The 25,435-nt window shown below is 41.9% G+C and overlaps 1 protein-coding gene across 1 annotated transcript in view; it reads left to right on the top strand.

Moving 5' to 3' along the window:
• Positions 1-25,435, top strand: part of LOC128636624 (WD repeat-containing protein 62-like) — a 368,449-nt gene that overhangs the window by 102,756 nt on the left and 240,258 nt on the right. The window contains 2 exon segments of the mRNA XM_053689615.1: positions 2,559-2,680; positions 9,517-9,589. Of these exon segments, the coding sequence (XP_053545590.1) occupies positions 2,559-2,680; positions 9,517-9,589 (195 nt within the window).

Genomic DNA, 25,435 nt, shown 5'->3' with positions numbered 1-25,435 from the left:
TTGTCTTTTCTACAAGAAGGTTTAGAAAAGGGTTTATCTGCTAGTTCATTAAAGGGGCAGATCTCAGCTCTGTCCATTCTGTTGCACAAACGTCTGTCAGAAGTTCCAGACGTTCAGGCTTTTTGTCAGGCTTTGGCCAGGATTAAGCCTGTGTTTAAGACTGTTGCTCCGCCATGGAGTTTAAACCTTGTTCTTAACGTTTTACAGGGCGTTCCGTTTGAACCCCTTCATTCCATTGATATAAAGTTGTTATCTTGGAAAGTTCTATTTTTAATGGCTATTTCCTCGGCTCGAAGAGTCTCTGAGTTATCAGCCTTACATTGTGATTCTCCTTATTTGATTTTTCATTCGGATAAGGTAGTTCTGCGTACTAAACCTGGGTTCTTACCTAAGGTAGTCACTAACAGGAATATCAATCAAGAGATTGTTGTTCCTTCTTTGTGTCCAAATCCTTCCTCGAAGAAGGAACGTCTTCTGCACAATCTGGATGTAGTTCGTGCCCTAAAATTTTACTTACAGGCAACTAAGGAATTTCGACAAACGTCTTCTCTGTTTGTCGTTTACTCTGGTCAGAGGAGAGGTCAAAAGGCTTCTGCTACCTCTCTTTCTTTTTGGCTTCGTAGCATAATTCGTTTAGCTTATGAGACTGCTGGACAGCAGCCTCCTGAAAGAATTACAGCTCATTCCACTAGAGCTGTGGCTTCCACTTGGGCCTTTAAGAATGAGGCCTCTGTTGAACAGATTTGCAAGGCTGCAACTTGGTCTTCGCTTCATACTTTTTCCAAATTTTACAAATTTGACACTTTTGCTTCCTCGGAGGCTATTTTTGGGAGAAAGGTCCTTCAGGCAGTGGTTCCTTCTGTATAAAGAGCCTGCCTATCCCTCCCGTCATCCGTGTACTTTTGCTTTGGTATTGGTATCCCAGAAGTAATGATGACCCGTGGACTGATCACACTTAACAGAAGAAAACATAATTTATGCTTAACTGATAAATTCCTTTCTTCTGTAGTGTGATCAGTCCACGGCCCGCCCTGTTTTTTAAGGCAGGTAAATATTTTTTAAATTATACTCCAGTCACCACTACACCCTTTGGCTTCTCCTTTCTTGTTGGTCCTTGGTCGAATGACTGGGAGTGACGTAGAGGGGAGGAGCTATATGGCAACTCTGCTGGGTGAATCCTCTTGCACTTCCTGTTGGGGAGGAGTAATATCCCAGAAGTAATGATGACCCGTGGACTGATCACACTACAGAAGAAAGGAATGTATCAGGTAAGCATAAATTATGTTTTCTTCTGCTCTGATATTTCATTCTGGTAAGGTGGTTTTACGTACCAAACCTAAATTTCTTCCTAAGGTTTTTTCAAATAAGAATATTAATCAGGAAATTGTTGTTCCTTCCTTGAGTCCTAATCCTTCTAAGAAGGAGCGTCTGTTACATAACCTGGACGTGGTCCGTGCCTTGAAGTTTTACTTACAGGCAACCAAGGATTTCCGTCAATAATCTTCATTATTCATTGTTTATTCTGGAAAGCGTAGGGGTCAGAAAGCTACAGCTACCTCTCTTTCTTTTTTTCTGAGGAGTATCATCCGCCTGGCATATGAGACTGCTGGACAAAACGAGGCTTCTGTTGAACAGATTTGTAAGGCTGCGACTTGGTCGTCCCTTCATACTTTTTCCAAATTTTCCAAATTTGATACTTTTGCTTCTTCTGAGGCTGTTTTTGGGAGAAAGGTTCTTCAAGCAGTGGTGCCTTCCGTTTAGGTCTCTGTCTTGTCCCTCCTGTTTCATCCGTGTCCTGTAGCTTTGGTATTGTATCCCACAAGTAAGGATGAAATCCGTGTACTCGTCGTATCTTGTAGAAGAAAAGGAAATTTATGCTTACCTGATAAATTGATTTCTTCTACGATAAGACGAGTCCACGGCCCTCCCTGTCATTTTAAGACAGATTATATTTTATTTTTACAACTTCAGTCACCTCTGCACCTTTAGCTTTTCCTTTCTCTTCCTAAACCTTCGGTCCAATGATTGGGGGTGGAGGGAAGGGAGGAGCTATATATACAGCTCTGCTGTGGTGCTCTTTGCCACTTCCTGTTAGCAAGAGGTTAATATCCCACAAGTAAGGATGAAATCCGTGGACTCGTCGTATCGTAGAATAAATCAATTTATCAGGTAAGCATAAATTTCCTTTTTTTTTTTTTTTACTTTAGTGTCCCTTTAAAATATTCTTATTGTTTTAAAGACAGAATACATTGCTTTTCACATTGATATTATACATCAATTTTATCCAGGCAAAATATATATTTTTTAATTTTGTTTTTCTCCATTTGAGAATTGTAAGAAAATAAAAACATTTTTTGATTATTTCTAATTTTGTAAATTCTAAAAGTCATCTTCACTTTCATTCCCTTCTCGGCCACAACTGTTTTTTTACTGATACGTTTGAAATTTACATCCGTTGCCGTTCTAACCACTTTTGGTATTAAATTTGCCACCTTCATCGCTATTTTTGCTTGAAAAAAACACACCTAAAAAGAAGTAATATTTGGCTTTCATGGCAGCATGAAGAGGGCATACAGTTTCTCAGAATGCACCACGTTGTGGAGAAGACCACTCTATATGACATGGACGTTGATGTAACCCAGAAAACTGTGGCTGTCGCTTGTCAAGATAAAACTATTAGGTTAGTCTTTTATTTATTGAACTCTTAATCTTACTTTGTGCCTTCTTATAAACCACATTGAAGAGATGCTGGTAGTGTTTAACTCTCTACTTAATTTTTATGGGGTTGTTGTATTTAAACATTCACATCTGCTGTATTCAAGTATTGTATATCAAATATTAGGGATTAATAGTGTTTTGTAAACATATAATATAGGTAAAATATGCTTCCGTATTAGCACTGAATGTAGACAAATTTCTTGGCTATAGATAAAGGGAATATACAAATGTAATTTTTCCTTTACATCATGGACAGAAGGTTCGCACTTAAGTCAGATGTCGTACGGTCTATGTGGTCTATCTGCTATGGTGATCCCAATACCATTTAAAATATGTTGGTTGTATAACCCGAGAGGTCAGAGAAAGGGGTAAGGGAACAACTATCGGATATTAAAAAATAATAGATGCCACTTCAAAGATGGCAAAACATTTAATTGAGATTCACAACGGTCAGGTTGACACATTTACATGAAGTCATTGAGAGCATTAAATCACCAGCTAAAGGAGGCAACAAACCAAGGTCCTTATTGAAAACGTGAAGTTTTTTTGGATCTTCAAGCTATGCACTATGTGGCTGTCAGGGTGCCAGGAATCAGACTGAGACGAGAAGTGCAAAAATAATCACACCTTTATTAATAGCAAAAATTAATAAAAAGTCCACAAGTCAAATAACAAGCCAGGAGTCAAAACCAGAGCTGGTAGTCAGACGAGCCGAGTCAGGAGCCAAAGCGAATAGTCAGACGAGCTTGAATCGGCAACAAGGAAAACAGCAGTCAGGTACAATCCAGGGAGCAGGAACCATGAAGGACGTCAGACAGCCAGGTAATACACAGGAACTCTCACAAACAGGTCTGAGGCAACGCAACGGCAAAGCATACTGAACAGAGGCCCTTTAAATAATAAGTGATGACATCACAATTCTGAGACTGCATCCTGTCTCACACGGATGATGCACACCAGTCTGGCCATAAAAGGAAGTGCAGGAAATGAGCAGCATCCCCCACAATGCACCATAGTCGGGAAGAGAGGCGAGTAAAATGGCTGCCAGCAGCACATGGCAAACAAAACAGGGGAAAAACCCTGACAGTGGCCTAAGGGATTCAACTCAGAATGTGACTTAATTATACTAAATATGCACTAATCAGATTTGCCTTTAATATAAAGTATTATGTATACTCTATAAGAACATAGCCATACACCACCCTTTAGAGAAGTGATCTATGTAAGTCCACCTTAAGAATTAGGGAAAGGATAACGTTACATTGTAACCAGCCAATCAATTGCTAGTGTTGTTGTGTTTTTTTTAAATGTTTTGAACTGATGATATGAGATAAGATATCTATGAGTAAGGCTGTATAAGACGAAACGCGTTAGATGCTTTTAACCGGTATTTTTTAATTGTGATCAATATATTTTATTCACTGGGAGTGCTGACCATCTTTCTTTTTAATGACACAATGAGTCCACAGATCATCTTAATTACTATTGGGAATACCACTCCTGCCCTGCAGGAGGCCGCAAAGAGCACCACAGCAAAGCTGTTAAATATCACCTCCAACCCAGTCATTCTCTTTGCCTACGTTAAGTGCAAGGAGGTGGTAAACTAGGTGTTAGAAAAGATTCTTCAATCTCTTCAGTAGAGCAGTGGTGGCTTTAGAGCAATGGGAACTGGTGGGACATAATTCTCACTGCGCCTCTCATGAATTGTATGCTGCCCTGTTTATGAAAGTCTGAAGGAGGAAATACTCAGCATGTTTTGTTTCCACAGGCCGATGTGAGGGAGAGGACCTCGCAAGCCAGATGAGATGCCTTGCTGTTGGGAATTTGTCAGGTGAGTGCTAACTTTTATTATTTCTGGGGGACATTTATTTAAAAAAAGTGGGCACTGTATTTATTAAGGAGGAAAGAAAGGGCACAAGCTCTTTTTTTCTCTTGGGACATCTATTTCTCCTTTCTGGAGGAGACTTTTAGACAGCATAGCCAGCACTGGGGCTGAGATTGCTGATTATTTAATTTTCTCTGCCGGTTCCATTCTCCCGGCGGTTAAACTTGTAAAGCACCGACTGGGAGATTGTTAGAGACGCCCACGAGGGGCGGAGCTAAGCAAGGCGGTAATTTTAGCATTACAGGCTGACCAAAATCGCTTGAGTTCTGCGAGCAAGCGTTTCTAGGAGCGGATCACAACTGCAATCGTTTTCTTGCTGGACTACAGATCAATCTAATTGCTAAGGGACTTGCCTCCTGTGTCCCAGGGCAGGTAGGCACCTCAGCATAGAGCTGAGGTGTAGAGGTGTTTTTTTATTTTTCTCTTAAGTATCCGTTTTCAGCATTCTGCAGTTTACAGTAAAAAGGTTACGGTTTAAGTTTTAAAGAGACAGTAATGTTTTTTTTTTTATCAATTTTGATTTTGGTTTAAAATTGCTATTTTGATCGATTAAGAGTAAGAATGGACCAAGAGGCTTTGCAAAATGACACCTGCTTGTTGTGTTTTGATGCCAATGTGGAACCACCAATTCCTTTTTGTTCCTCTTGTATTGAGAGGACTTTAAGTTACAGAGAACATTTTTCCCGAGCCAACATTTTCTGAGGAGGATGCTGGTCAGGAATCTAATGACAATGTTCAATTTATGCCGCAGCTTTCTCCTCAAACGTCCCAAATTTTACTGCCCTCACATGCAGTGCCCTACGTATCCTCTTTAGCTCCAGTTGGCGTTACTTTAAAAGACATCGCTTCTCTCATTTCTTCTGCAGTCTCAGTTTCTGACGCAGTTATTGCTATTGCGGACGCCTCCTACCAGATGCCTGAGGAGGGGGATACCATAGTAGCATCCGAAGGTGAAATTTCAGATAATTTCTGATATTACGGGAGGTAAGGGTCATCTTCTCCCTCAGGATAAGAGAAACAAACAGAAGGGACGTCAGAGTAATTTTCGTTCCTTTTGAAACTTCAAGGGAAATTCTTCCACTTCCAAACTGGAACAGTCTAAGCCAGCATGGAGACCCAATCAGTCTTGGAATAAGGGGAAAAAAAATCCAAGAAGCCTGCTATTGAACCTAAGACAGCATGAAGGGCATGCCCCGATCCTGGACCGGATCTTGTTGGGGGCAAACTTTCATTCTTTGCTCAGGCTTGGGTTTGAGATGTTCAGGATCCCTGGGCAGTAGAAATAGTGTCCCAGGGATACAAACTAGAGTTCAAGAGTTTTCCTCTCAGAGGCAGGTTTCTGCTTTCAAGATTATCTGTAGACCAGACAAAAAGAGAGCATTCTTACACTGTGTAAGAGACCTCTCCGACCTGGGAGTGATAGTTCCTGTTCCTTTTCAGGAACAGGGTCTGGGATTTTATTCCAATCTGTTCGTAATTCCCAAAAAAGAGGAAACCTTCAGGCCTATTTTAGATCTCAAGAGTCTAAACAAATTCTTCAGAGTACTGTCCTTCAAGATGGAAACTATTCGTTCCATTCTCCCTCTGGTCCAAGAGGGTCAATTTATGACAACTGTGGATTTAAAGGACGCGTACTTGCATATTCCCATTCACAGGGATCATCACAAGTTTCTAATGTTTGCTTTTCTAGACAAACACTTCCAATTCGTGGCTCTTCCCTTTGGTCTTGCCACAGCTCCCACAATCTTTTCACAGGTTCTGCGATTGCTGTTGGCGGTGCTTCGGTTACGTAGCATTGCGGAGCAAGATCTCACACGGAAATGTTATCCTTCCTGCGATCTCACGGATGGAAGGTAAATTTGGAAAAGAGTTCCTTAGTCCCGAATACAAGGGTAAATTTCTTGGGAACCATAATAGATTCCCTATCAATGAAGATTTTTCTGACAGAAGTCAGGAAATCAAAGATTTTCGATACTTGTCTAGCTTTTCAGTCCACTCTTCGGCCATCAGTGGCTCAGTGCATGGAGGTAATCGGGCTGATGGTGGCGGCAATGGACATCATCCCGTTTGTTCGGTTCCATCTCAGACCTCTGCAGTTAAACATGCTCAGGCAATGGAATGGACATTATGCAGATTTGTCTCCTCAAATACTTCTGGATCAGGAGACAAGGGATTCTCTTCAATGGTGGTTGTCTCTGGATCATCTTTCCCATGGAACCTGCTTTCGCAGACCATCTTGGGTGATGGTGACAACAGACGCCAGCCTTCTAGGATGGGGAGCAGTTTGGGGCTCCCTAAAGGCTCAGGGAGTTTGGACTCATTCAGAGTCTGTTCTACCTATAAACATTCTGGAGCTGAGAGCGATTTTCAATGCTCTTCTGGCCTGGCCCCAGTTAGCCGCGGTCCAGTTTATCAGGTTCCAGCCGGACAACATAACTTCAGTGGCTTACATCAATCATCAGGGAGGAACGATGAGTTCCTTATCGATGACAGAGATAACCAAGATAATTCAGTGGGCGGAAGCCCACTCTTGCTTTCTGTCAGCGATCCACATCCCAGGGGTGGACAACTGGGAGGCGGACTTCCTGAGCAGGCAGACTTTTCGTCCTGGGGAGTGGGAACTCCATCCAGAAGTGTTTTCCAGCTTATCCTCAAATGGGTTCAGCTAGATTTGGATCTCATGGCATCTCGGCAGAATGCCAAGCTTCTGAGGTACGGATCGAGGTCCAGGGACCCTCAGGCGGTACTGATAGACGCCCTGGCAGTACCTTGGACCTTCAATCTAGCATATCTATTTCCTCCATTTGCGCTTCTTCCTTGGGTCATTGTTCGAATCAAGCAAGAGAGGGCGTTGGTGATCCTCATTGCACCGGCTTGGCCTCGCAGGATTTGGTATGCAGATCTGGTGGACATGTCGCCTCTTCCACCTTGGAGACTTCTGTTGAGGAAGGACCTTCTAATTCAAGGGCCCTTCCTTCATCCAAATCTAGTTTCTCTGAAGCTGACTGCTTGGAGATTGAACGCTTAATTTTATCCAAGCGGGGGTTTTCTGATTCGGTCATAGAGACCATGATTCAGGCTCGTAAACCTGTAACTAGAAAGATTTACCATAAGATATGGCGTAAATATCTTTATTAGTGTGAATCCAAGGGCTACTCTTGGAGTAGAGTTAGGATTCCTGGAATTTTGTCTTTTCTCCAAGAGGGTTTGGAGAAAGGATTATCTACAAGTTCCCTAAAGGGTCAAATTTCTGCCTTATCTATTTTGTTACACAAGCGTCTGGCAGATGTTCCAGATATGCAATCTTTTTGTCGGGCTTTGATCAAGATCAGGCCTGTGTTTAAGCCAGTTACTCCTCCATGGAGTCTAAATTTGGTTCTCAAAGTTCTTCAAGGGGCTCCGTTTGAGCCTATGCATTCCTTAGATATTAAGTTATCTTGGAAAGTTTTATTTCTTGTAGCTATTTCTTCTGCTCGCAGAGTGTCAGAGCTCTTGGCATTGCAGTATGGGTCCCCTTACCTTATTTTTCATTCAGATAAGGTAGTTTTACGTACTAAATTAGGATTTCTTCCTAAGGTTGTTTCTGATCGGAATATTAATCAGGAGATTGTTGTTCCTTCCTTGTGTCCTAATCCTCCTCCTCAGAAGGAACGACTTCTGCACAATTTGGACGTGGTTCGTGCTTTAAAGTTTTATCTGCAGGCGACTAAGGATTTTCGTCAGTCTTCTGCTTTGTTTGTGGTTTTTACAGGAAAACGTAAGGGTCAGAAGGCTACGGCTACTTCTCTTTCTTTTTGGCTGAAAAGTATCATACGTTTTGCATATGAGACTGCTGGCAAGCAGCCTCCAGAGAGAGTTATGGCTCATTCCACGAGGGCTGTGGCTTTCTCATGGGCATTCAAAAATGAGGCTTCTTTGGAACAGATTTGCAAGGCTGCAACTTGGTCTTCTCTTCATACTTTTTCAAAATTCTACAAATTTGACACTTTTGCCTCGGCTGAGGCCGCTTTTGGGAGAAAGGTTCTTCAAGCAGTGGTGCCTTCCGTTTAGGTTCCCTGTCTTGTCCCTCCCTTATCATCTGTGTACTCTAACTTGGGTATTGATTCCTAATAGTAATTAAGATGATCCGTGTACTCATTGTGTCATTAAAAAGAAAAGGAAATTTATGCTTACCTGATAAATGTATTTCTTTTTTGACACGATGAGTCCACGGCCCTCCCTGTTTTTTGAAAGACAGGTTGTTGGTCATTATTAACTTCAGACACCTCTGCACCTTGTTGCTTCCGTTCTCTCCTTGACTTCGGTCGAATGACTGGGTTGGGAGGGAAGGGAGGTGATATTTAACAGCTTTTCTGTGGTGCTCTTTGCCGCCTCCTGCAGGGCAGGAGAGGTAATTCCCAATAGTAATTAAGATGATCCGTGGACTCATCTTGTCAAAAAAGAAATACATTTATCAGGTAAGCATACATTTCCTTTTTTAGACTTTACAGGAACATAAATACAAAAGCTCTGTTTAGAGCATTTCACTATTGCTTGCAAATAAGTATTTTAACCCCTGCAAAGGGCTTAAACACATTTTAAAGAGACATCAAACCCATAATGCAGTTGTAAACCATGTTATAATTGACTTCTGTTATCAATCAGCTTCATTCTCTTGGTATCCTTTCTTGAAGGAGCAGCAATGCACTACTGGGAGCTAGCTGAACAAATCTGGTGAGCTAATGACAAAAGGAAAATATGTAAAGTCACCAATCGGCAGCTAGCGCCCAGTAATGCATTGCTGCTCCTGAGCCTTACCGGGTATGCATTTTAACCAAGGATTGTTAACAAAGTAAATTAAATATAAATATATTGAAAAACCTCTTAAAATTGCATGTTCTGTCTGAAAGTTTAATTTTGACTCTAATTTACAGACTTTACAACAATTTAAATGGAAAACTGGAGAAGTCTTTCAAAAATTCTGCAAGTGGAGGCGCATTGTTAAAGGTAACAGCATATTTTATGAGCAAGGGAGTAAAATCGGCTTCTTTAGGGGTCGATTTATCAAGCTGCGGCAGACAGGGGCACACATACGCACCCTTGTCCGCCCCAGCTCGCCTCTGGTGGGCTGAATTCCGCTGCTGGAATTCAGCATTGAACACCCCTGCTCGCACACAGCCAATCGAGTGTGGGCAGCAGCTGTCATTCTCCCCGGTCGGACGAGACCGGGGAGATTGAAATTCACCGCCTAAGAGGTGGCAAAAGGTTAGGTAAGCACCGGTCTGATGACCGTTGCTTGTTAAATACAGACTGTAGGTTCTCTTGTGAGAACCTGCAGCCATAGCAGGGCGAAGGGGTTGATAAATCAACCCCAAAGTCTGAAACATTTAAAAAAAAAAAAAAAAAAAGACGTTAAAGGGGCATTCTAAATGACATGCTCTAATTTGTCTGTCTGCTTTGAGATAATTTATGACCCTGCTACACGATAATTGATTGATCAGTGCAATAGCTCTTTTTAAAACTGTTCCTAATTAACCACAGAAAGTATATAAGATAAACCTAACCAATAAGCTTTTAAGGAGTTTGTCCTTGGACTGCAAAAGTTTGCTAACAAAATCATAGGTTAAAGTAACTTTAATGTGTTCCCAATAGTCCATTTTACATTCTGGGGTCTATTTAATTGTTTTGCTTGCTGTATCCCCATCTATACTGAAGATATGAGTAACAAACATTTTCTCTGTAGAAAAGCTATGTAAATATGGGACAATAGCATTGTTTAATCACCCAGTGTGTGTGTGTGTGGGGGGGGGGGGGTATGAGGGTGAGAGAGATTTTGTATGTGAAATAGATGGTTTTGCTTATTCAAAGCCCCCAGCCATAATTAGTATTTCAATATTTAAGATAGATAACATTAGCAGATCTGCTTTACTTGCAGGATCAGCCCATTGTTATGGGCATGTCTTGTACAACAACAGGTGATGGTTAATTAGCAAAAACAACTATTTAAAATATAAAAATAAATATAAAGGAACAATATCCCTTACATTTAATACTCCTGCAGTAGGTATTACAAGTCATAAGTAACTCATTAAGGGGAAACACATTTTCTTCTATAAGATACGACGAGTCCACGGAATCATCCTTTACTTGTGGAAAGAGTATCCACAGCACCAAGTAAATGAAAGATGTTTATTCAGGTACAAAAATTTAAAAATGCAACGTTTCGGGATCCATTCCCTTAATCATGCATAGGTTCAACAGGTGTGTGTGCACATGCTTTATAGGGAAAATAATTAACCCTTTACTAGCAATTGAACATTACTTGTGTTGTAGCATCACCTAGTGGAGAATAGGAATCATTACATTTTATTAATTACAACTATTTATTTTGATGCTTTTAACTTCTATATAGACAAAACTAAGTGCACTTAACCCATTGCTTACACTAAAAACAATACTCACATAGAACAGATGCCATAATTTACAGAAACACAGAAAAGTCTAGTTCCCTATTAAGACCTATAGGGACCATAGCATTTAATTTATGGATCCAGGAGGATTCCTTTTGTTTTAGCACCTGCTCCCTATTACCTCCTCTGCGGAGTCTTCCTACACCATCAATAACTTGCCATCTAAGCTGGCTGATACTATGACCAGCTTCTATAAAATGACAAGAAACAGGAGCATTTAAATCCTTGCAGCGAATATTGGATCTGTGCTGACTCATCCTATCTCTCACCTTACCTGTCGTCTCCCCTAAATAGATTTCTCTTGTTAAGTGTATCCAGTCCACGGATCATCCATTACTTATGGGATATTAACTCCTCCCCAACAGGAAGTGCAAGAGGATTCACCCAGCAGAGCTGCTATATAGCTCCTCCCCTAACTGCCATTACCAGTCATTCTCTTGCACCCAACGACTAGATAGGATGTGTGAGAGGACTATGGTGATTATATTTAGTTTTATACCTTCAATCAAAAGTTTGTTATTTTATAATAGCACCGGAGTGTGTTATTCCTTCTCTGGTAGAATTTGAAGAAGAATCTACCTGAGTTTTTACTATGATTTTAGCCGGCGTAGTTAAGATCATATTGCTGTTTCTCGGCCATCTGAGGAGAGGTAAACTTCAGATCAGGGGACAGCGGGCAGATTAATCTGCAAAGAGGTATGTAGCAGCTTATTATTTTCTGACAATGGAATTGATGAGAAAATTCTGCCATACCGATATAATGTAAACTCAGCCTTAAATGCAGTAGCATCAACTGGTATCAGGCTGTCATGTATGTATATTTTACACTTCAGTATTCTGGGGAATGGCACTTCACTGGAATTATACTGTGTGCATAAGACTTTAGCCTAATTTGCAGGGACTGGCAACAGGCTCTTTAATAACACTTAATTTATGTTAAACGTTTTTTTTGCTGGCATGTAAAATCGTTTCATTTTCTGAGGTACTGGGTGAATAAAATGTTTTGGGCATTATTTTCTTCTGTTAAGTGTGATCAGTCCACGGGTCATCATTACTTCTGGGATATTACTCCTCCCCAACAGGAAGTGCAAGAGGATTCACCCAGCAGAGCTGCATATAGCTCCTCCCCTCTACGTCACTCCCAGTCATTCTCTTGCACCCAACGACTAGATAGGATGTGTGAGAGGACTATGGTGAGAATCTCGGTAGCTCCATACCTAGACGACATTCTGATACAAGCTTCAAGCTTTCAAACTGCCAAGTCTCATACAGAGTTAGTGCTGGCATTTCTAAGGTCACATGGATGGAAGGTGAACGAAAAGAAGAGTTCTCTCGTTCCACTCACAAGAGTTCCCTTCCTGGGGACTCTTATAGATTCTGTAGAAATGAAGATTTACCTGACAGAGGACAGGCTAACAAGACTTCAAAGTGCTTGCCGCACCCTTCATTCCATTCAACACCCGTCAGTGGCTCAATGCATGGAGGTAATCGGCTTAATGGTAGCGGCAATGGACATAGTACCCTTTGCACGCTTACACCTCAGACCACTGCAACTGTGCATGCTAAGTCAGTGGAATGGGGATTACTCAGACTTATCCCCTTCTCTGAATCTGGATCAAGAGACCAGAAATTCTCTTCTATGGTGGCTTTCTCGGCCACATCTGTCCAGGGGGATGCCATTCAGCAGACCAGACTGGACAATTGTAACAACAGACGCCAGCCTTCTAGGTTGGGGTGCCGTCTGGAATTCTCTGAAGGCTCAGGGACAATGGAGTCAGGAGGAGAGTCTCCTGCCAATAAACATTCTGGAATTGAGAGCAGTTCTCAATGCCCTCCTGGCTTGGCCCCAGTTGACAACTCGGGGGTTCATCAGGTTTCAGTCGGACAACATCACGACTGTAGCTTACATCAACCATCAGGGAGGGACAAGAAGCTCCCTAGCTATGATGGAAGTATCAAAGATAATTTGCTGGGCAGAGTCTCACTCTTGCCACCTGTCAGCAATCCACATCCCGGGAGTGGAGAACTGGGAGGCGGATTTCTTAAGTCGTCAGACTTTTCATCCGGGGGAGTGGGAACTTCATCCGGAGGTCTTTGCCCAAATACTTCGACGTTGGGGCAAACCAGAGATAGATCTCATGGCGTCTCGACAGAACGCCAAGCTTCCTCGTTACGGATCCAGATCCAGGGATCCAGGAGCAGTCCTGATAGATGCTCTGACAGCACCTTGGGACTTCAGGATGGCTTACGTGTTTCCACCCTTCCCGTTGCTTCCTCGATTGATTGCCAGAATCAAACAAGAGAGAGCATCAGTGATTCTAATAGCACCTGCGTGGCCACGCAGGACTTGGTATGCAGACCTGGTGGACATGTCATCCTGTCCACCTTGGTCTCTACCTCTGAAACAGGACCTTCTGATACAGGGTCCCTTCAAACATCAAAATCTAACTTCTCTGAAGCTGACTGCTTGGAAATTGAACGCTTGATTTTATCAAGACGTGGATTTTCTGAGTCAGTTATTGATACCTTAATACAGGCTAGGAAACCTGTTACCAGAAAGATTTACCATAAGATATGGCGTAAATACCTATATTGGTGTGAATCCAAAGGTTACTCTTGGAGTAAGGTTAGGATTCCTAGGATATTGTCTTTTCTACAAGAAGGTTTAGAAAAGGGTTTATCTGCTAGTTCATTAAAGGGACAGATCTCAGCTCTGTCCATTCTGTTACACAAACGTCTGTCAGAAGTTCCTGACGTCCAGGCTTTTTGTCAGGCTTTGGCCAGAATTAAGCCTGTGTTTAAAACTGTTGCTCCACCATGGAGTTTAAACCTTGTTCTTAATGTTTTACAGGGCGTTCCGTTTGAACCCCTTCATTCCATTGATATAAAGTTGTTATCTTGGAAAGTTCTATTTTTAATGGCTATTTCCTCGGCTCGAAGAGTCTCTGAATTATCAGCCTTACATTGTGATTCTCCTTATTTGATTTTTCATTCGGATAAGGTAGTCCTGCGTACTAAACCTGGGTTCTTACCTAAGGTAGTTACTAACAGGAATATCAATCAAGAGATTGTTGTTCCTTCTTTATGCCCAAATCCTTCTTCAAGAAGGAACGTCTACTGCACAACCTGGATGTAGTCCGTGCTCTAAAATTTTACTTACAGGCAACTAAGGAATTTCGACAAACGTCTTCTCTGTTTGTCATTTACTCTGGGCAGAGGAGAGGTCAAAAAGCTTCCGCTACCTCTCTTTCTTTTTGGCTTCGTAGCATAATTCGTTTAGCTTATGAGACTGCTGGACAGCAGCCTCCTGAAAGAATTACAGCTCATTCTACTAGAGCTGTGGCTTCCACTTGGGCCTTCAAGAATGAGGCCTCTGTTGAACAGATTTGCAAGGCTGCAACTTGGTCTTCGCTTCATACTTTTTCCAAATTTTACAAATTTGACACTTTTGCTTCATCGGAGGCTATTTTTGGGAGAAAGGTTCTTCAGGCAGTGGTTCCTTCTGTATAAAGAGCCTGCCTATCCCTCCCGTCATCCGTGTACTTTTGCTTTGGTATTGGTATCCCAGAAGTAATGATGACCCGTGGACTGATCACACTTAACAGAAGAAAACATAATTTATGCTTACCTGATAAATTCCTTTCTTCTGTAGTGTGATCAGTCCATGGCCCGCCCTGTTTTTAAGGCAGGTAAATATTTTTTAATTTATACTCCAGTCACCACTTCACCCTTGGCTTTTCCTTTCTCGTTGGTCCTTGGTCGAATGACTGGGAGTGACGTAGAGGGGAGGAGCTATATGCAGCTCTGCTGGGTGAATCCTCTTGCACTTCCTGTTGGGGAGGAGTAATATCCCAGAAGTAATGATGACCCGTGGACTGATCACACTACAGAAGAAAGGAATTTATCAGGTAAGCATAAATTATGTTTTTTCCACTTGGCAGTTGTTTTATTTAATTTATGACAGTTTACTGATCTCTCTCACTGTTGTGTGTGAGGGGGAGGTCAAAAAATTCAGTCAGAAGCTCATTGTATTTCCTGCATGATCCGGTTCATCTCTACAGAACTCAGGGGTCTTCAAAACTTGTTTTGAGGGAGGTAATCATTCACAGCAGAGCTGTGAGATTGTAGTTGACTGTGATAAAAAACGTTTATTTCTGTAACTTTTTTTTCTGCTATCAGGGTTAGTTATCCTTCGCTAATGGGAACAAGCCTTTGCTAAAATTGTGTTTTTTACAAAGATTTGATGCTATAACCTTTCAGTTTATTAACTTTCAACTGTCATAACTCTTTCTGTGCTTCTTATAGGCACAGTACGTTTTCATATTATAGTAAATTACTTGAAAAGTATTTCCAAGTTGCTAGTTTATTTGCTAGTGTGTTAAACATGTCTGATTCAGAGGAAGACATCTGTGCTATATGTGCTAATGCCAAAGTGGAGCCCAATAGAAATTTATGTACTAACTGTATTGATGCTACTTTAAATAAAAGTCAATCTGTACAAATTGAACACATTTCACCAAACAACGAGGGGAGAGTTATGCCGACTAACTCGCCTCACGTGTCAGTACCTGCATCTCCCGCTCGGGGGGTGCGTGATATTGTGGCGCCGAGTACATCTGGGCGTCCATTACAAATCACATTACAGGATATGGCTACTGTTATGACTGAAGTTTTGGCTAAATTACCAGAACTAAGAGGTAAGCGTGATCACTCTGGGGTGAGAACAGAGTGCGCTGATAATGTTAGGGCCATGTCAGATACTGCGTCACAACTTGCAGAACATGAGGACGGAGAGCTTCATTCTGCGGCTGACGGTTCTGATCCAAACAGATTGGATTCAGATATTTCAAATTTTAAATTTAAGCTGGAAAACCTCCGTGTATTACTAGGGGAGGTGTTAGCGGCTCTGAATGATTGTAACACAGTTGCAATACCAGAAAAAATGTGTAGGTTGGATAAATATTTTGCGGTACCGTCGAGTACTGACGTTTTTCCTATACCTAAGAGACTTACTGAAATTGTTACTAAGGAGTGGGATAGACCCGGTGTGCCGTTCTCACCCCCTCCGATATTTAGAAAGATGTTTCCAATAGACACCACCACACGGGACTTATGGCAAACGATCCCTAAGGTGGAGGGAGCAGTTTCTACTTTAGCTAAGCGTACCACTATCCCGGTGGAGGATAGCTGTGCCTTTTCAGATCCAATGGATAAAAAGTTAGAGGGTTACCTTAAGAAAATGTTTGTTCAACAAGGTTTTATATTGCAACCTCTTGCATGCATTGCGCCTGTCACGGCTGCAGCAGCATTTTGGTTTGAGTCTCTGGAAGGGACACTTGAATCAGCTCCATTAGATGAGATTACACACAGGCTTAAAGCTCTTAAGTTAGCTAACTCATTTATTTCAGATGCCGTAGTACATTTAACTAAGCTTACGGCTAAGAATTCCGGATTCGCCATTCAGGCGCGCAGAGCACTGTGGCTAAAATCCTGGTCAGCTGACGTTACTTCTAAGTCTAAATTACTTAATATACCTTTCAAAGGGCAGACCTTATTCGGGCCCGGATTGAAAGAAATTATCGCTGACATTACAGGAGGTAAAGGCCATGCCCTGCCTCAAGACAGAGCCAAACCTAAGGCTAGACAATCTAATTTTCGTTCCTTTCGGAATTTCAAAGCAGGAGCAGCATCAACTTCCTCTGCTCCAAAACAAGAAGGATCTGTTGCTCGCTACAGACAAGGCTGGAGACCTAACCAGTCCTGGAACAAGGGCAAGCAGGCCAGGAAACCTGCTGGTGCCCCTAAAACAGCATGAATTGAGGGCCCCCGATCCGGGAACGGATCTAGTGGGGGGCAGACTTTCTCTCTTCGCCCAGGCTTGGGCAAGAGATGTCCAGGATCCCTGGGCGCTAGAGATATCTCAGGGATACCTTCTGGACTTCAAATACTCTCCCCCAAGAGAGAGATTTCATCTGTCAAGGTTGTCAACAAACCAAATAAAGAAAGAGGCGTTTCTACGCTGCGTACAAGAGCTTTTATTAATGGGAGTAATCCATCCAGTTCCACGGTCGGAACAGGGACAAGGGTTTTACTCAAATCTGTTTGTGGTTCCCAAAAAAAGAGGGAACTTTCAGGCCAATCCTGGATTTAAAGATCCTAAACAAATTCCTAAGAGTTCCATTGTTCAAAATGGAAACTATTCGGACAATTTTACCCATGATCCAATAGGGTCAGTACATGACCACAGTGGATTTAAAGGATGCTTACCTTCGCATACCGATTCACAAAGATCATTACCGGTATCTAAGGTTTGCCTTTCTAGACGGGCATTACCAGTTTGTAGCTCTTCCATTCGGATTGGCTACGGCTCCGAGATTCTTCACAAAGGTTCTGGGTGCTCTTCTGGCGGTACTAAGACCGCGAGGAATTGCGGTAGCTCCGTACCTAGACGACATTCTGATACAAGCTTCAAGCTTTCAAACTGCCAAGTCTCATACAGAGTTAGTACTGGCATTTCTAAGGTCGCATGGATGGAAGGTGAACGAAAAGAAGAGTTCTCTCTTTCCACTCACAAGAGTTCCCTTCTTGGGGACTCTTATAGATTCTGTAGAAATGAAGATTTACCTGACAGAAGACAGGTTAACAAAGCTTCAAAATGCATGCCGTGTCCTTCATTCCATTCAACACCCGTCAGTAGCTCAATGCATGGAGGTGATCGGCTTAATGGTAGCAGCAATGGACATAGTACCCTTTGCACGCCTACATCTCAGACCGCTGCAATTGTGCATGCTAAGTCAGTGGAATGGGGATTACTCAGACTTGTCCCCTACTCTGAATCTGGATCAAGAGACCAGAAATTCTCTTCTATGGTGGCTTTCTCGGCCACATCTGTCCAGGGGGATGCCATTCAGCAGGCCGGACTGGACAATTGTAACAACAGACGCCAGCCTACTAGGTTGGGGCGCTGTCTGGAATTCTCTGAAGGCTCAGGGACAATGGAATCAGGAGGAGAGTCTCCTACCAATAAACATTCTGGAATTGAGAGCAGTTCTCAATGCCCTTCTGGCTTGGCCCCAGTTAACAACTCGGGGGTTCATCAGGTTTCAGTCGGACAACATCACGACTGTAGCTTACATCAACCATCAGGGAGGGACAAGAAGCTCCCTAGCAATGATGGAAGTATCAAAGATAATTCGCTGGGCAGAGTCTCACTCTTGCCACCTGTCAGCAATCCACATCCCGGGAGTGGAGAACTGGGAGGCGGATTTCTTAAGTCGTCAGACTTTTCATCCGGGGGAGTGGGAACTTCATCCGGAGGTCTTTGCCCAAATACTTCGACGTTGGGGCAAACCAGAGATAGATCTCACGGCGTCTCGACAGAACGCCAAGCTTCCTCGTTACGGGTCCAGATCCAGGGATCCGGGAGCGGTTCTGATAGATGCTTTGACAGCACCTTGGACCTTCGGGATGGCTTATGTGTTTCCACCCTTCCCGATGCTTCCTCGATTGATTGCCAGAATCAAACAGGAGAGAGCATCAGTGATTCTAATAGCGCCTGCATGGCCACGCAGGACTTGGTATGCAGATCTAGTGGACATGTCATCCTGTCCACCTTGGTCGCTACCTCTGAAACAGGACCTTCTGATCCAGGGTCCGTTCAAACATCAAAATCTAATTTCTCTGAAGCTAACTGCTTGGAAATTGAACGCTTGATTTTATCAAAACGTGGTTTTTCTGAGTCAGTTATTGATACCTTAATACAGGCTAGGAAGCCTGTTACCAGAAAGATTTACCATAAGATATGGCGCAAATACTTATATTGGTGCGAATCCAAGAGTTACTCATGGAGTAAGGTTAGGATTCCGAGGATATTGTCTTTTCTACAAGAAGGTTTAGAAAAGGGTTTATCCGCTAGTTCCTTAAAGGGACAGATTTCAGCTCTGTCCATTCTTTTACACAAACGTCTGTCAGAAGTTCCGGACGTTCAAGCTTTTTGTCAGGCTTTAGCTAGGATCAAGCCTGTGTTTAAAACTGTTGCTCCACCATGGAGTTTGAACTTAGTTCTTAATGTTTTACAGGGGGTTCCGTTTGAACCCCTTCATTCCATTGATATCAAGTTGTTATCTTGGAAAGTTCTGTTTTTAATGGCGATTTCCTCGGCTCGAAGAGTCTCTGAGTTATCTGCCTTACATTGTGATTCTCCTTATCTGATTTTTCATTCAGACAAGGTAGTTCTGCGTACTAAACCTGGGTTCCTACCTAAGGTGGTCACTAACAGGAATATCAATCAAGAGATTGTGGTTCCATCTTTGTGTCCTAATCCTTCTTCGAAAAAGGAACGTCTGCTACACAATCTAGATGTAGTCCGTGCCCTGAAATTTTATCTACAGGCAACTAAGGATTTTCGACAAACGTCTTCCCTGTTTGTCGTTTATTCTGGTCAGAGGAGAGGTCAAAAAGCTTCGGCTACCTCTCTCTCCTTTTGGCTTCGTAGCATAATACGGTTAGCCTATGAGACTGCTGGACAGCAGCCTCCTGAAAGAATTACAGCACATTCTACTAGAGCTGTGGCTTCCACTTGGGCCTTTAAGAATGAGGCTTCTGTTGAACAGATTTGCAAGGCTGCAACTTGGTCTTCTCTTTATACTTTTTCCAAATTTTACAAATTTGACACTTTTGCTTCTTCGGAGGCTGTTTTTGGGAGAAAGGTTCTTCAGGCAGTGGTTCCTTCCGTATAAAGAGCCTGCCTGTCCCTCCCGTCATCCGTGTACTTTAGCTTTGGTATTGGTATCCCATAAGTAATGGATGATCCGTGGACTGGATACACTTAACAAGAGAAAACATAATTTATGCTTACCTGATAAATTTATTTCTCTTGTAGTGTATCCAGTCCACGGCCCGCCCTGTCACTTTAAGGCAGGTAATTTTTCCATTAAACTACAGTCACCACTGCACCCTATGGTTTTCCTTTCTCTGCATGTTTTCGGTCGAATGACTGGTAATGGCAGTTAGGGGAGGAGCTATATAGCAGCTCTGCTGGGTGAATCCTCTTGCACTTCCTGTTGGGGAGGAGTTAATATCCCATAAGTAATGGATGATCCGTGGACTGGATACACTACAAGAGAAATAAATTTATCAGGTAAGCATAAATTATGTTTTTTGAACATGGGCACTTAATGAGATAGATAACAAAGGATGAGTCACATGTATAATGTTCCTTAATTTTAAACTTTTTCCCTGTTAATGGGTGAAGGAATTCTTTACCATTAATGACAGCATTACAGCTGGCACATCCTAAACATGGGAATGTGCCTGTATTCTTAGAAGTGATGTATGCTTGTTTCTGGGTTTTACTTGATCCTACATCACTCCTCACTAACTTATCCTTCAGGTTAGACACTCTTTTGTAAGCCATCATAGGAGGATCTTTAAAGGCTGCAATATCAGGATTACAATTTTTAAGAACATTCCAGTGCTTATTAACAATTCTAGAAATCTCTTTACTGTAGGGGTTAAATTGTGTAACACATACCATGCGCTGATTTTTATCCTTTCTATTCTTATTGAAGGCTACTTCTTCTTTTATGATTCTCTCTTTTTCTATGTTGACTAGAGGGGCTGGATAACCCCTTTCCTTGAATCTTGTAGCCATTTCATTTAATCTTTGCTCTGCCAGCGCTTTGTCTGTTAATGGGGTTAAGTATACCCTATCTCACAGTGAGGGAAAAAATTGTCTTTCTTGATACTGTTGTATATAGGAACACTGATAGTCTATTGAATGTAGATTTACACAAGAAACCCACTGACAGAAACACTTTGTCATTTGATAGCTATCATCCAGACAGATTGAAAAATTTGCTACCACGTAGCCAGATGTTAAGGGTTAAAAGGATAGTAACCGACAAAGCGCTGGCAGATTCAAGGAAAGGGGTTAACCAGCCCCTCGAGTCAACATAGAAAAAGAGAGAATCATAAAAGAAGAAGTAGCCTTCAATAAGAATAGAAAGGATAAAAATCAGCGCATGGTATGTGTTACACAATTTAACCCCTACAGTAAAGAGATTTCTAGAATTGTTAATAAGCACTGGAATGTTCTTAAAAATTGTAATCCTGATATTGCAGCCTTTAAAGATCCTCCTATGATGGCTTACAAAAGAGTGTCTAACCTGAAGGATAAGTTAGTGAGGAGTGATGTAGGATCAAGTAAAACCCAGAAACAAACATACATCACTTCTAAGAATACAGGCACATTCCCATGTTTAGGATGTGCCAGCTGTAATGCTGTCATTAAGGGTAAAGAATTCCTTCACCCATTAACAGGGAAAAAGTTTAAAATTAAGGAACATTATACATGTGACTCATCCTTTGTTATCTATCTCATTAAGTGCCCATGTTCAAAAATCTATTTAGGGGAGACGACCAGAAAGGTGAGAGATAGGATGAGTCAGCACAGATCTAATATTCGCTGCAAGGATTTAAATGCTCCTGTTTCTTGTCATTTTATAGAAGCTGGTCATAGTATCAGCCAGCTTAGATGGCAAGTTATTGATAGTGTAGGTAGACTCCGTAGAGGAGGTAATAGGAAGCAGGTGCTAAAACAAAAGGAATCCTTCTGGATCCATAAATTAAATGCTATGGTCCCTATAGGTCTTAATAGGGAACTAGACTTTTCTGTGTTTCTGTAAATTATGGCATCTGTTCTATGTGAGTATTGTTTTTAGTGTAATCAATGGGTTAAGTGCACTTAGTTTTGTCTATATAGAAGTTAAAAGCATCAAAATAAATAGTTGTAATTAATAAAATGTAATGATTCCTATTCTCCACTAGGTGATGCTACAACACAAGTAATGTTCAATTGCTAGTAAAGGGTTAATTCTTTTCCCTATAAAGCATGTGCACACACCTGTTGAACCTATGCATGATTAAGGGAATGGATCCCGAAACGTTGCATTTTTAAATTTTTGTACCTGAATAAACATCTTTCATTTACTTGGTGCTGTGGATACTCTTTTCTCTTGTTAAGTGTATCCAGTCCACGGATCATCCATTACTTATGGGATATTAACTCCTCCCCAACAGGAAGTGCAAGAGGATTCACCCAGCAGAGCTGCTATATAGCTCCTCCCCTAACTGCCATTACCAGTCATTCTCTTGCACCCAACGAATAGATAGGATGTGTGAGAGGACTGTGGTGATTATACTTAGTTTCATACCTTCAATCAAAAGTTTGTTATTTTATAATAGCACCGGAGTGTGTTATTCCTTCTCTGGTAGAATTTGAAGAAGAATCTACCTGAGTTTTTACTATGATTTTAGCCGGCGTAGTTAAGATCATATTGCTGTTTCTCGGCCATCTGAGGAGAGGTAAACTTCAGATCAGGGGACAGCGGGCAGATTAATCTGCAAAGAGGTATGTAGCAGCTTATTATTTTCTGACAATGGAATTGATGAGAAAATTCTGCCATACCGATATAATGTAAACTCAGCCTTAAATGCAGTAGCAGCAACTGGTATCAGGCTGTCATGTATGTATATTTTACACTTCAGTATTCTGGGGAATGGCACTTCACTGGAATTATACTGTATGCATAAAACTTTAGCCTAATTTGCAGGGACTAGCAACAGGCTTTTTAATAACACTCAATTTATTAATGTTAAACGTTTTTTGCTGGCATGTAAAATCGTTTAATTTTCTGAGGTACTGGGTGAAAAAATGTTTTGGGCACTATTTTTTTCCACTTGGCAGTCGTTTTATTTAATTTATGACAGTTTACTGATCTCTCTCACTGTTATGTGTGAGGGGGAGGGACCTTTTTTGGCGCTTTTGCTACGCATCAAAAAATTCAGTCAGAAGTTTATTGTCTTCCCTGCATGATCCGGTTCATCTCTACAGAACTCAGGGGTCTTGTTTTGAGGGAGGTAATCACTCACAGCAGAGCTGTGAGATTGTAGTTGACTGTGATAAAAAAAAAACGTTTATTTCTGTATTTTTTTTTTTTTTTCTGCTATCAGGGTTAGTTATCCTTTGCTAATGGGAGCAATCCTTTGCTAAAATTGTGTTTTTTACAAAGATTTGATGCTATAACTTTTCAGTTTATTAATTTTCAACTGTCATAACTTTTTCTGTGCTTCTTATAGGCACAGTACGTTTTCATATTATAGTAAATTACTTGAAAAGTATTTCCAAGTTGCTAGTTTATTTGCTAGTGTGTTAAACATGTCTGATTCAGAGGAAGATATCTGTGCTATCTGTGCTATATGTGCTAAAGCCAAAGTGGAGCCCAATAGAAATTTATGTACTAACTGTATTGATACTACTTTAAATAAAAGTCAATCTGTACAAATTGAACATATTTCACCAAACAACGAGGGGAGAGTTATGCCGACTAACTCGCCTCACGTGTCAGTACCTGCATCTCCCGCTCGGGAGGTGCGTGATATTGTAGCGCCGAGTACATCTGGGCGGCCATTACAAATCACATTACAGGATATGGCTACTGTTATGACTGAAGTTTTGGCTAAATTACCAGAACTAAGAGGTAAGCGTGATCACTCTGGGGTGAGAACAGAGTGCGCTGATAATATTAGGGCCATGTCAGACACTGCGTCACAATTTGCAGAACATGAGGACGGAGAGCTTCATTCTGCGAGTGACGGTTCTGATCCAAACAAACTGGATTCAGATATTTCAAATTTTAAATTTAAGCTGGAAAACCTCCGTGTATTACTAGGGGAGGTGTTAGCGGCTCTGAATGATTGTAACACAGTTGCAATACCAGAGAAAATGTGTAGGTTGGATAAATATTTTGCGGTACCGGCGAGTACTGACGTTTTTTCCTATACCTAAGAGACTTACTGAAATTGTTACTAAGGAGTGGGATAGACCCGGTGTGCCGTTCTCACCCCCTCCGATATTTAGAAAGATGTTTCCAATAGACGCCACCACACGGGACTTATGGCAAACGGTCCCTAAGGTGGAGGGAGCAGTTTCTACTTTAGCTAAGCGTACCACTATCCCGGTGGAGGATAGCTGTGCCTTTTCAGATCCAATGGATAAAAAGTTAGAGGGTTACCTTAAGAAAATGGTTGTTCAACAAGGTTTTATATTGCAACCTCTTGCATGCATTGCGCCTGTCACGGCTGCAGCAGCATTTTGGTTTGAGTCTCTGGAAGAGACACTTGAATCAGCTCCATTAGATGAGATTACACACAAGCTTAAAGCCCTTAAGTTAGCTAACTCATTTATTTCAGATGCCGTAGTACATTTAACTAAACTTACGGCTAAGAATTCCGGATTCGCCATTCAGGCACGCAGAGCACTGTGGCTAAAATCCTGGTCAGCTGACGTTACTTCTAAATTGCTTAATATACCTTTCAAAGGGCAGACCTTATTCGGGCCCGGGTTGAAAGAAATTATCGCTGACATTACAGGAGGTAAAGGCCATGCCCTGCCTCAAGACAGAGCCAAACCTAAGGCTAGACAGTCTAATTTTCGTTCCTTTCGTAATTTCAAAGCAGGAGCAGCATCAACTTCCTCTGCACCAAAACAGGAAGGAGCTGTTGCTCGCTACAGACAAGGCTGGAGACCTAACCAGTCCTGGAACAAGGGCAAGCAGGCCAGGAAACCTGCTGCTGCCCCTAAGACAGCATGAATCGAGGGCCCCCGATCCGGGAACGGATCTAGTGGGGGGCAGACTTTCTCTCTTCGCCCAGGCTTGGGCAAGAGATGTCCAGGATCCCTGGGCGTTAGAGATCATATCTCAGGGATACCTTCTAGACTTCAAATTCTCTCCCCCAAGAGGGAGATTTCATCTGTCAAGGTTGTCAACAAACCAAATAAAGAAAGAGGCGTTTCTACGCTGCGTACAAGATCTTTTATTAATGGGAGTGATCCATCCGGTTCCGCGGTCGGAACAAGGACAAGGGTTTTACTCAAATCTGTTTGTGGTTCCCAAAAAAGAGGGAACTTTCAGGCCAATCTTGGATTTAAAGATCCTAAACAAATTCCTAAGAGTTCCATCGTTCAAAATGGAAACTATTCGGACAATTTTACCCATGATCCAAAAGGGTCAGTACATGACCACAGTGGATTTAAAGGATGCTTACCTTCACATACCGATTCACAAAGATCATTACCGGTATCTAAGGTTTGCCTTTCTAGACAGGCATTACCAGTTTGTAGCTCTTCCATTCGGATTGGCTACGGCTCCGAGAATCTTCACAAAGGTTCTGGGTGCTCTTCTGGCGGTACTAAGACCGCGAGGAATTGCGGTAGCTCCGTACCTAGACGACATTCTGATACAAGCTTCAAGCTTTCAAACTGCCAAGTCTCATACAGAGTTAGTTCTGGCATTTCTAAGGTCGCATGGATGGAAGGTGAACG

This window comes from Bombina bombina, chromosome 7, assembly GCF_027579735.1.
Source record: "Bombina bombina isolate aBomBom1 chromosome 7, aBomBom1.pri, whole genome shotgun sequence".
NCBI classification, from domain to species: domain Eukaryota; kingdom Metazoa; phylum Chordata; class Amphibia; order Anura; family Bombinatoridae; genus Bombina; species Bombina bombina.
This window is presented reverse-complemented; position numbering and strand designations above follow the sequence as displayed.